This window comes from Tupaia chinensis, unplaced genomic scaffold (genome assembly GCF_000334495.1).
Source record: "Tupaia chinensis unplaced genomic scaffold, TupChi_1.0 Scaffold000104_1, whole genome shotgun sequence".
NCBI classification, from domain to species: Eukaryota; Metazoa; Chordata; class Mammalia; order Scandentia; family Tupaiidae; genus Tupaia; species Tupaia belangeri.
In genome coordinates, this window is record NW_006159568.1 from 394,325 (window position 1) to 407,097 (window position 12,773).

General features: G+C 48.2%; 1 protein-coding gene across 1 annotated transcript in view; it reads left to right on the forward strand.

Moving 5' to 3' along the window:
* GABBR2 (gamma-aminobutyric acid type B receptor subunit 2) overlaps window positions 1-12,773 on the forward strand; it is a 414,026-nt gene that overhangs the window by 312,917 nt on the left and 88,336 nt on the right. Inside the window, exons 9-10 of the mRNA XM_006143690.1 lie at window positions 6,380-6,460; window positions 11,978-12,128. Of these exons, the coding sequence (XP_006143752.1) occupies window positions 6,380-6,460; window positions 11,978-12,128 (232 nt within the window). The remainder of the gene's footprint in view (window positions 1-6,379; window positions 6,461-11,977; window positions 12,129-12,773) is intronic.

The window sequence follows — 12,773 nt, forward strand, 5'->3', positions numbered from 1 at the left end:
CCATGCGAATGTGGGCTCTTTTGAGCCTGAGAGCCTGCCCCCGGCCTTGAAACCTACCGGCCCTCATGATCCAGGGCTTACCTTTCAGGAAGGCCAAGGAAGGTGGACCAGAAGGCATAACTACTTAGCAGACATTATGTTTCATTCAGTCATAGCTGCTTCATACTGAAGGGGGCCCTGGCTCTTCTGCATGACATTACGCTGCCTCCGTGCCTCCAGTGAGGGAGAAATCATTCCTTCTTGCATGGAAACTATATAGATTTTGAAGCAGACATGCCTGATCATTGCTAGCCAGGCAGTGTGGCTTAATCTCTCTGAGCCTTCGCTTCAGAATCTCTTTGAAAATAATAAGGATCAACTGGTGGCATGGTGGTTAAGACAGCTAGATCCCACATGGCCAACTACACAGTTCTAATCCTGGACCCAACGGCTCGAAAAACACTCCGGGCATAGGTGCATAGGTGCCTAACGTCCTAACAGGAGAATGTAGGAGAAGGGATTGTGGTGTGGTCATTCCCTCTGGAAGGTGATTTCTAACTCTCCCCATCCCACCCTCATCTCTTTCCTGTGAGTGCACACACCGTACAGCAAGAATTTTTTTTAATTTAATTTTATTTATTATTGTTGTTGTTTTGAATTTACTGTAGGGCATGCGCACTCAATAGAGAGCGAGAGGGAGAGAAAGGGAAAATGGGACAGCAAGCCATCAGGTCCAGGATTTGAACCATTGTTAACTATGTAGGAGTCCAGTGCCTTAACCACCATGTCACCTGCTGACCCAGCAAGAACTTATTTGTAATGATATAAAAGGTGATCACTTTCCTTGCCTTGAGTGTGACCTTGAAACTTTTGTGGCATGAGCTGTGATGTTCCTGGCTCAGAGAGGAGCCATGGCAACCGCTGGCTTCCTTCTCCTCACCTGAACAGTTGACATCGACCCCAGAGTCACGGCCTCTCCAGAATTTCTTAATACAAGCACAGTCTTGCTTCCTTACTACACTGTTGTTTTTGGTCAATAGAAGTCTCTGTTGTCTGTTTGTTTATCCCCTTGTTTCCTCATTTATTCCTTTATCCCACTCCTACCTCTCCGAATGAAAGACGAACGTCCTAAGTGTATGTATTAAGTGCGTGCATCCACAATACATACGTTATGTTCGAAGGTGTTCTTGCAAAGTGTTGCCATTTCTGTACATATATTTTGGATTTATAGCAGTGCAACTGGATTATACATCTTTTTTTCACTTCTGTATTGTTTTTTTTTCTTTCTCACTGTTTGTTTTGTAAGATGCCTCCATGTCCCTGTGTGTACAATTAGGTCTTGACTGCTCTCTGCTCCCCCCATGAGGTGCATACACTGCTTCACCCCTCTGCCCCCACCCTGATAGAACTCCTGGTCACTGAGAGCAGACAGGAGACCCTAGCAGTGTGTGATATGCGATAAGGGATGGCACAGGTGACCAGGCATTCAGAGGAGAGGCACTCAGCTCTACCTGGCAGGATCCAGGCAGGCTACAGGCAATGTCCAAGATGAATTCTGAAGGACAAGGAGTTAGCAAACAAAAAAGAGAGAGAGAGAGAGATTGTTGCTCTATGCACCAATACCTGGGTCCCCTCAGGTATTTAGCTCTTGTCACTGGGCCAGAACACCAAAGTCCATGGGAATGTCTACCTCTAGGGGGTTATTAAAGCCCTGGGACACTAAGCCAGTGTCCACCTTGCCTGTTGAAAGTCTCAGAGGTCTCTGTACTATTTAGAATGTGGCAATGATGTGTTGATTGTGACAACAAAGAGTGGGTGTGCAGGAGCCAGGCCCCGGAAGCACAAAGTGCACCTTTGTTCTGGGATGCTGAGTGGGTTGCTGTGTGAGGGAGAGTGGCCCTCTTGGGCCTGTGCACAGGCAGTGACCAGATGGGTATCAGCATAGGCATGACAGACCACTTCCTGAGGAATGGCTGTTCATCCTGAGACCAGCAGAATTAAGGTCCATGGTCATAGTGTCCATCTCTGAAGGACCATCAGAAGCAGGGGTCAAAGTGCAGCAGAGCCCCAGGGCAGAGCCAGGCCTGGCAGGATTCGGCTTGGAATCAGGAAGACCGTGCAAAGCAGTTGCAGAGTGTTGGACGGCAGCTGGAGACCATGAAGTCATCCCTCCTAACCCACTCGTTTGGCAGGACATAGGTGGGCTTCCCCAGGACATTGCATGGCGGTGACACTGGGCACAGAGGCAACAGCAAAGCCGACCCAGGCTCCAGAGCTCCTGTCTCCCACCAGGCTCAGAGCGCTTCCCTATGTCTGAGTTTGGGACTTCATTGGGGCGTCCTAGAATTGACATTTAGAGAATCTTTTATTTCTGTTGAGCCAAGACCATCTTTTCATTTTCCACCCAGAGTTATATTGAGTCTCTATGTGTGTCTGCAACAACAATTAAACTTTAATGCACGCATATACCTCCCTTCGTTTGGAGCCAGAGCCAAGTCAGAATGGAGTTTGGGGGTGTAGGGAGTAAAGCCCAGGTCCCAGCATGTAGAAACCCAGCACCCATCCTCCTGCCTCTGGGAAGGCTTCCTGGCAGATGCAGTAGGGCAGGGACACACTGATTTGGTGGAGGAAGGGGAAAACTACCTTACCAGTGGACGGACTGTTGTGGAGAATACATAGGAGGAAGAAAACATAGAGTGTTTGGGGACCTAGCAAATAGCTCACAGTTACTTTGGTCCTGAATAAAATAACTACAATTTATTCAACACTTGCTGTGAGTTAGGTCCCAAGCCAGGAACTTTGCATATACTCTCCTCTTAAACTTTCATAGCGGCTCTGCAAGTTCCTCATCTGCGGTTTTGTTCACACAAAAGGTCAGAGATTATCATTTTTTTTTTCATATCATTGTATCTCTAGCCCTCAGTGTGGAGGCTGACCCATCCCAGGTGCTGAATCATGCTTGTTGAGTGAATGAATAAACGGAGGAGTGAATGAATGAAGTGATTAAACCAGGGAATTTAGTGTAAACATCTCTCCAGCATCTAAGATAGCCAGAGCCACCTTAGCCCTGGAAATCACTTTGACCCCCTACCACCTGCAGCACTGATTTTGAGGGGTTCTTGATTAGAAAGTATCTGAGTGGGCCTGACATGTAATAAGCACATAATATCAGGGTTTACAATAAGTCACGAAGTGTTTTTTTCTGTTTTCCTACGCAAGAATGCATCGGGACTTTTCCAACAACCCGATAAGTGTGGACTGACTGACTGACCAGCAGCCCTGCTCAGTGTGGGTGAATTCAAAACGAGAGACCAAGTTCAGGGACCCACTCAGTCGCTGTCCTACATGTGGCTCTGAGCACTCAGTGAACCCAGACGAGCTCCTCCCTCTGCTGAAGACAGGGTGAATCATGCCCCGTTCATGGTTTGCCCCTAGCGTTAAATGCAGGAACCTGGGAAATGCCTGCAAGCCTCCAAGTACTGCCCCCAGGGAGAGATTATGGTGATTATGGTCCTGGTGGGAAGCTGAGTATTATTCGGTGCCAGGGGACTGGACGTACAGCAGGGCGTGAGTCAGAGGCGGGCTGTGTGGCTGGGGGCGCGGTGGGGTGCCACCCTCGCCACTTCCCGGCTCTCGGTGATTGATTCCAATCAGCCTGCATATTTCATGTGCTGCCTCCCCACGGCAAATAAATAAATGAGAGCCTCCTCCTCCAGCGGCAGGAGCTGACTGGCGCATCTGCAGGCCTGGGGATATCAAAAGGCCAGAGCGGGGATGCTGGAGTCCCCAGCAGTGTCTGCTAATGTGACATTTGGGAGCCAGGTGACCCAGGCAAGCACAGGCGTCTGCCCAGTGTGATGTCCCCCACATGGTGAGGACCCTTGCAGAGAGAAGGAAGTGACTTTTGCAGTCCCTGTTTCCCCCACGTGGTCAAAGGAATGCGGGCAGAAGCCTCAGATTCCTTGTTCTGTTTCTTAACTGTTTATGAGGGACCAGGAGCCGCCTGCTTTTCTGCAAGGAAATTCACCTGGAGCCACAGTGTCAGGAGGCAGTCCCGCTGGGTACTTGCTTGAAATTCCTTTATAGCCTGGGGGGATTTTGCTGGTCAGGGTCTGTGCTTTGGGGACCCATGCACTGTGTGTGTGGGGGGGGGAGAGGGGAGCTTTTATCTGGGTGGGTGGGCTCTCTGTGCATGTGCATTCGTTACAGCTGAAGGGCACGGATTGTGGCTGTGGAGAGGGCAGCTTGGTATAGAGCCATCACGTCTCGGATACCCCATTGAGGCCACTCTGTGTCAGGAAATAGCATGGGCTATGGGAAAAGCCCAGGGTTTGAATCTGGGCTCTGCTCTTACCGTCAGTGGGGTCCTGGGCAAAACTATAAACTTCCTGAGCCTCCATTTTCTTTTTCTTTTTCTTTTCTTCTCTTTCTTTTCTTTTCTTTTTTTTTTTTTTTTTTTTTTTTTTTTTTTTGTTTTTTTTTGTTTTATTTTAGTTTTATTTGTTCAGAGACAGAAGGGGAGGGAGAGCACCCCTGACAGGATCTCCATGCTATGATCCTTCCCCAGGTTTTACCAGCCCCAGACCATGGGCACATGCTGCCCCATGTTCCCAGGGAGGTTTCTGGACACAAACCCAGAGCCCTCCCATGTGGGTCAGCCTTACAGAGTGTGACCACACAGTTCAGCCCATTTTCTTCTCTGTAAGATAGAACTGAGACCGCCTACTCCATGCAGCTGCTAGAACTGAACAAGAACATGTGCATGAACAGCCCAGATCAGGCCCACCCTAAGGGCTCAGTAAGCACTCTGGATCTCTTCCTGCCTGGGCCCCACATTTGATAGCCTGCTCTTCCCTGGGGGCTCCACTCTACTCTTACTTTCCTCGCCCCTTGCTCTCTCTCTCTCTCTGACTCTCACATTTCTCTGAAATTGCTTCATTTGTGGTCACTGGTATCCCCTCCCAGTCCACTGAGACTCTGCTCAAGAGGCTGGTTGTCCAACCTCTCAGTGGCATGTGACAGTACTGGCCAGTACCATTGTAAAACTATCCCTTTCCTCAGCTTCCTAGCTGCCCTCTTTCTCCTAGCTCCCTACTCCCGGTGTCCTGCCCCTCCTCTGTCTCCTTTGAGAGTGCCATTGCTTCTCAACACTGCTGTGCTTGGTCCTCTCCTCATTTGACTCACTTTCCCTGGGGAGCTCATCCCTGTCTCGCATGCCACCTCCCAGCTTTCATTCTGATGCCCCCACTCTCTTGGTCACCCTCCTCTCCCCTAGGCTCCAGTCTCTAGGACCTCCCCAACTCGATGTCCTCGGGCACCTCAGGACAACACACCCAGTCCGAACTCGTTAGCTTCCCTCCACATTTGACCTCCTGTGTGCCTACTCAGGGAGTGGTACCTGAGCCCCTGGTCATCCCACCAGAACTCTGGACAACTTACTTGGCCCCATGTTTCTCATCTCCCAGTTGATCACTCACTGGCCTCAATTTTGAAGAAACTTTTGTCATATCTGATCTTCCCTCTTAATTCCTCTGCCCCTGCCCTGGGCCAGGCTTCACTATCTTTTCCTCAACAGTGACCAAGACGGTCAACTAAACTCACTAAGCAACATAGTAAGGAGAACAAAGGTGTCCTTGAACACACCACTGGAGTATGACAACACACCGAACAAGGGCATATAAAGGAACCAAGGGTAGTAGGAGCCATGCCAGGTATGACACAGCAGAGCCATGTGGCTTCTGAAAAATGTTAATTCCACCTCAGGATGCATTAGGGGAATATTATTCCAGAATGGAAGAGGGAATGGTTCCCATGACTGGCTGCTAAGCAAATCTTGCCTACAGTGCATTGGTCAATTGTCATATCTACACTCTATATCAGAGAGACAAGTGACATCACAGAGTGTGTCCCCAGGAGGGGCCTGGGTGGAGTGGGAAGTAGAAATGATGTTCTGTAAGAAGAGTTGGGGGCTGGTACCAGGGGGATGATCTGTCCTTGTCTTCAGTTCTTGGGTGGCCTTGAGGTAGAGAGAGCAGAAGTGGGCTGTGGAGTCCCAGAGGGTGGAGCCAGATGAGCAGGGGCAAGTTACAAAGGGACAGTTCAGCTCAATGATGGAGAAGAACTTGATAACAGGCAGAGAATTCAGTTACAGGGAAGTGGGCCCTCCACTCTTGAGATGTGCAGCAAAGGGTGGACAACCAGTTAATGAGAAGTTGTGAGAAGCTGTTCAGCCCAGATCAGGTTGGAGGTTTTGTGATCCTAACTGGAAGGGACCCTAGAGGAAGGAAAGCCTGCAAGAATACAGCCAAGGCTGGTAAGGGGACCAAGAGCTGGAGTAGGAGCACCCGGGCACAAACCCGAGATCCCAATCTGAGTGGCCACTGTCTCTTTCTCTCCACAGACAGCAGGGAAGTGAAAGTGGGAGAGTACAATGCTGTGGCCGACACGCTGGAGATCATCAACGACACTATCAGATTCCAAGGTAAGGCAGGTGGGCTTCTTGGAGAAGAGGGTCTTCTCAGTTGGCTCCTAAGCCTGGACATTGTCTGAAAGACTGTGACAAGCTCATAGTCCTTGGTTTTGTGTAGGTGAAGGAACATCCTCAACACATATACTCACTGAGCACAGGATCCCAATCACTCATGTGGGTTCCAGCTCTTGGAATGGATCACTGGAATTTGCTTCAGGTGCTCACCATGTTTAAACCATTGGATGGCCAGCAGCAATTTTTAAATGTGACTCAGCTAAACTGAGTATCATCCCCTCTCTGGGTTGATAGTAAGACCTCTCCACCTACTGCTTGTCCTGAAAGACCATTCCTTCTCCTTCTGTAGAGGTCTTTTTCAGCTCTTAGAACCAAGTCAAATGCAGAGCCTCCTCTGTGCAGCCTCCCTTAATTGTCCCCCCAGGTGTGCTGAAGGCTCCTTTCTCTTTGTTTCTGCAGTCTTTGTCTCTGCCTTAACTATGGCCATTGTCACTTTGCATTAAACTTACTAGGTGATTGGACCATGAGTCCCTACCTAGATTCTATTTGACTTTAAGTTCCTGGCACCAGCCAGGATCTGACATTGGAGGCTCAGCGATGTTTACAAAACAAACAAACAAACAACAACAAAAACATGATTGATCAAGTGAATGAATGGATGGATAAAATGAATGGTGGGTAAATGGCTGGGTAGATAGGTGGGTGAATGGATGAACAGTTGAGTGGATGGACGGGTGAGTGGGTGGGTGGTTAGGTGGGTGGGTGGGTAGGTGGGTGGATGGATGGATGGATAGGTGGGCAAGTAGATGGATGGATAGTTGGATGGATATGTGAGTAAATGGATGAATGGATGGATAGGTGGATAGTTGGGTGAGTAGAGGGATGAATAGGTGGATGGATGGGTGAGTGGATAGATGGATGGAGAGATGGATGGATAGATGGGTGGATGGATGGGTGAGTGAATAGATGGATGGATGGACGGATGGATGGATGGATGGATGGATGGATGGATGGATGGATGAATAGGTGGATGGTTGGGTGAGTATATGGATGAATAGGTGAATGGATGGGTGAGTGGATAGATGGGTGGATGGATGGATGGATGGATAAGTGGATGGTTGGGTGAGTAGATGATGAATAGGTGGATGGATGGGTGAGTGGATAGATGGATAGATGAATGGATAGGTGAATGGATAGGTGAATGGTTGGGTGAGTAGATGGATGGATAGGTGGATGGATGGGTGAATGGACAGATGGACAGGTGGATGGTTGATTGGGGGGATGGATATAAAAGTGAGTGAATGAATAGATAGGTGGATGGGTGGATGCATGAGTAAATAGATCGGTGGATGGATGGATAGATGAATGGATGGATAGGGATGTATGAGTGGCTGGTGGGTAGATATGTGGGTGAGCAGGTGGTGAATGTATGGTAGATGGATGGATTAATGAACATCCTAGTCACTCAACTACAATGAAAGAAGCTACCACATTGATGACTCCCCAAATACTGTCACTTTGTTTCTATAAGGTCAGCAGAAAATGAGACAACTGGCTTTCTTGCCTGGAACTTTTTTTATAAAGCAAGGGAAGGCTTTTACATGGATCCTTCAGTTAGATTTTGTTATCTCTCTGCATAGCCAATGGATCTGTAGATACTCTGTTTTGAGAACATCACAAAGCAAAACTTCAGTTGGCCTCCAAGGAGAGAGTGGTCTCCACACTCAGGTGGCCCTCCCCAGACTATCTGAGGGAGTTATCACTGAGCATGTAATCACGTATCACCTCATGGAGCCCCTAAAACTCTAAAAGGTGGGTAGGCAAGTCCTCTCATCCCTGTGAACAGATGAGAAGATGGCTCAAAAAGGGTGAGGCCCCAAATTCACACTGCCTGTGAGAGGCATGGCTCATTCTGACCACCAGAGTCCTGGGAAAACAAGCCTATCAGCTCCTGTACAGGGAGATTGGGGTTTACTGAACAAGGATTCTGGGTTCAAAAATTGAAGAAAAGATCCAAACACAAAACTAAAGATCCAAAACTTAACAGAGAGGAAAAACACAAATTTCAGGGGGTGGGGGGAAACCAGCTACATGGTGACCAAATAACAGGGACACCAGGCTCATGCTCATCATTGATTATGCTCAGGCCCTGCTGTTCAGGCCTCAGGCTCTGCCTCCAGGCTGGGACAACACTGAGGAAGCAGCTGTTCCAGGGCCCCTGCCTGTTCTCTGACCTTCCCCCACTGCACAGGGAGTGAATAACCAGTCTCTGAACCCAGAGAGAGGCAGGACACCTCCAGGACCAGGCGGACCCTTCTCTCCTGTCTATGACTAGGCCTGGGTGTAGTCCCTCTCATTTGGACTCCTGCACCAGCCCCCATGGCTCCCTCACCACCAGTCTTATCTGCCTCAAGCCCATTCTGCCCTCAGAATCTCAAGTGCCCTTGTTGTCATGCCATGCTGAAGATGCCCCACCTCGGCTCTGAGCCCTGCGCATCCCCATTGCTCTGAGTTCAAAGGGCTTCACTCCATGCTATGGCTCCTAGGCCTTCATAAGGAGACCCCTCCTCACTTCCCTGTCTCTTCTCCCAAATCTTCCCAACCTAACTGCTTACAGGTCTCAAACACACTGAACACCACCATGGTCTTCTTATGCTGTGACCACTGCCCAGATCACCCTTTCCTTCCTTGTCTTCCTGGTGAACTGCCCACTGCTCTCCTCTTCCAAGGCTCAGCATCCACAGTGGCTCCCTTATGCAGCCTTACCTGACTCTCTCAGGCAGAACTGCACTCTGCTCCCTCCCAACATCAGGCCTTCCTGTGCCCGTCCTACCACCCGGAGCCAACCGTAGTCAGAGCCAGTGACATGATGGCTGGAGCACAGGCACAGAGTTAGGCAGATCTGGGCTCAGATCCTGCCAGCATTGCCACTTACTAGCAATAAAGGCCATTTCACACCTAGCAAACTGTGACCCCTCTGAAAAATGGGAATAGTCTTATCTACCCATGAGGCTGTTGGATGGATCAAGTGAGAAATTCTCCACAAAGGGTATAGACTGTGGTAAGCTTTTTGTAAATATGATTTCCCCTGTTATTGCTTTTAACTTTCCCCAGGACGGATATGTAAGTTCTCAAAAGCTGAAACTGTCTTTTATTTATTTATTTATTTAATATTGGTGGCCAGCATTAGGCCCAGCAGGTGGAAGGTAATTATCAATGAGGATTAGTCATCATTCATGATGATTGATGAATGAATGAGGGAGTGAATGAATGAAGATAATGAAATGACAATGAGTGAATGGTCTAGATGAAAGCAAGAAGAAAACCCCAGGACCACCCCAGATACACCCCCATTCAAGTCCAAGCATCTTAGCTAAGATACACCCAGGGAGGTGCCATTCTGTGGGGAGAGGTGGAGCAAGGAGAAATGTCAGTTTTCTGCGATTGTTTCTATGCAATGGATTGCCACTTACTAGCAATAAAGGCCATTTCACACCTAGCAAACTGTGACCCCTCTGAAAAATGGGAATAGTCTTATCTACCCATGAGGCTGTTGGATGGATCAAGTGAGAAATTCTCCACAAAGGGTATAGACTGTGGTAAGCTTTTTGTAAATATGATTTCCCCTGTTATTGCTTTTAACTTTCCCCAGGACGGATATGTAAGTTCTCAAAAGCTGAAACTGTCTTTTATTTATTTATTTATTTAATATTGGTGGCCAGCATTAGGCCCAGCAGGTGGAAGGTAATTATCAATGAGGATTAGTCATCATTCATGATGATTGATGAATGAATGAGGGAGTGAATGAATGAAGATAATGAAATGACAATGAGTGAATGGTCTAGATGAAAGCAAGAAGAAAACCCCAGGACCACCCCAGATACACCCCCATTCAAGTCCAAGCATCTTAGCTAAGATACACCCAGGGAGGTGCCATTCTGTGGGGAGAGGTGGAGCAAGGAGAAATGTCAGTTTTCTGCGATTGTTTCTATGCAATGGGCCCAAACTTACCAGTGGTCATAGTGATCATATTACCTTTGATCCAAACCTCAGCCCCCTTTTTTAGTGCCCAGAGAGGGACTCGTTCCTCACCTCATTTGAGAGCCAGAAGGTACCTGAGCCAGCTTTCTGCAGTCCAGGGGTATATAGAGGAGAGGGGGTAGTGGGAAAAGAAGTTTCCAGAAGTTGAGCTTTCACTTCCAGAAGCAAGAAATGATGTTGCCTTTATCTTGCCGACATTGGCCCTTGGAACCACACTTCCTGTAAATGTTACTTTCCGTGGAATTGCTCAAGGCTTTCCATTAACCATGCCCGCAGGTTCCTGGCCATTTTCAAACCTGGCAGCTTCCCTAGCTTTCTTAGATGGCTCAAACTCATTTTGTACATCAAATGTGTCTAAACACATTTGAACTTGCAAGCAGAGTTTTTTAAACACAGATGTTTGGGGGGAGTTTCCAAACCCTGTTCCCACATCTGCCCATCCCTTGATTTTCTCCTGGCAACAGATATAACCAGGGCTAGGGCCCTTGGCACACCCCTGGGATCTTTGTGACCCTGGTGGGGCTCCAAGCCTCAGTCACTTGCAAGCATCTGATTCTGCATTTCCCCACTGGAGGGAAGAGCCCTAGCATTTCACAATTCCACAGAAGAAATCTACCCTGAAAAACAACTAAGAAAGAAAAGTTTTGCATGAAGCTGGAGAGTCCCTTCATCCCTCATCCCAAACTAACTTGGACCTGGTGAAACTAAAGTAAGACAATGTTTCCACCATGCAAAAAAATGCATTTGCTCTGAGACCTTCGGGGCTCCCCCAAAGAATGATACCCTTAAAGAATGCCTTTAAAGAATGTACAGGACATTTCTGCAGTCACGCAAAGAAATGGAACCCCACAGTTTTGGTCCAGTCCTGGCAGAGCAGGGAGAAGAAGGTAGTTTCTGCCTCCCACAGGTAGAGTATCTTAGAGAAAATGGAAGACCAGAAAGAGCTTTTGTAACAGAACGACCTTGAGACAGAAACTCTACAACCAGAGCATATATGTATCCCCATGGCATTGACAGGCAGGGCGCCCATCCTGTTGAGGGATGATCCCGTATCATGGATGTGTGGGAGCACAGTCCTGGAAACCAAAACCAAGTTCCTCACTCACTGTGGTACCGGATGGTATCTGCTCACATCACCCAGTCCTGGGACTTCCTATTGTTGCCTTAGGGGATAAATGGTGATGATTTTTCAACAGTGTAATTAGACCAAATCAAATTCTAGTCTTCTAATGGCTATAAAATGCATCACAAATCCCTTATTGATTCTATTTAGAGAAAGAAATAAGTCCTGGCTCAGGCTCCCTGCTGGGAAGACTGGCCAGCCACCAGGTCTGGCTCAGCCAGTGGGTAAATGTGCCTTGCACAGAGCTTGTGCTCAGGGGCCTGCCCATACTTCAGGCACACCAGAGCAAAGGTGATCCTTACGTCAACCATGCGTCAGGCTCTGCTGATGTTTTCTCCTTGGCCTCCTAGGATCCGAACCACCAAAAGACAAGACCATCATCCTGGAGCAACTCCGGAAGATCTCCTTACCTCTCTACAGCATCCTCTCTGCTCTCACCATCCTGGGCATGATCATGGCCAGTGCTTTTCTCTTCTTCAACATCAAGAATCGGAATCAGAAGTAAGCCCTTTGTGCCCTCCTCTGGGTAATGCTTTTGGGTTGACAAGCCTCAGGCACAATGACAGACTCTCCAAGGGCACAGAAGTTTGCAGGGCAGAGTTTTCTAAAGTGTGTGCCCTGTTGCTAGGATATTCTAAGTGTCATATACACATGAGTACACACACACACACAGAGAGGGGGGGGGGCAGGGCTGCTGGTTTCATAGGAGACTATGGTTAAAAAAGGTTGAGGAAGGTTGGATTAAATTAAATTGAAGGGTCCAAGGCCCGGGCCTTCTTAGAGCTTTGGATATGCTTATACACGTCATGGTGGCCCAAAAGGAGAGAGTCTCTAGGAGACAGAGTCCCCCAAACTTTGCCCTCATGAGACAAAACTCCTTTCATTCCTTCACTATCCCTTCTTGGCCTCCCAGGGGTCAGAGGCTGTTATCATTACTGTTTCCAAGAGGCTGGCATCCAGGTGATTATTTTTTTTTTTTTTTTTTTTTTTTTTTTTTTTTTTTTTTTGTTTTTTAACACCATAAAAAGAGACACGGACTACAACAGACCAGCCAGCTACTAGGGAGATGCCATTGGGGGGGGGGGGGGAGAAAGAGAAAAACACACAAGAAAATTTGCTGTCTCTCTCTCTCTCTCTCTCTCTCTC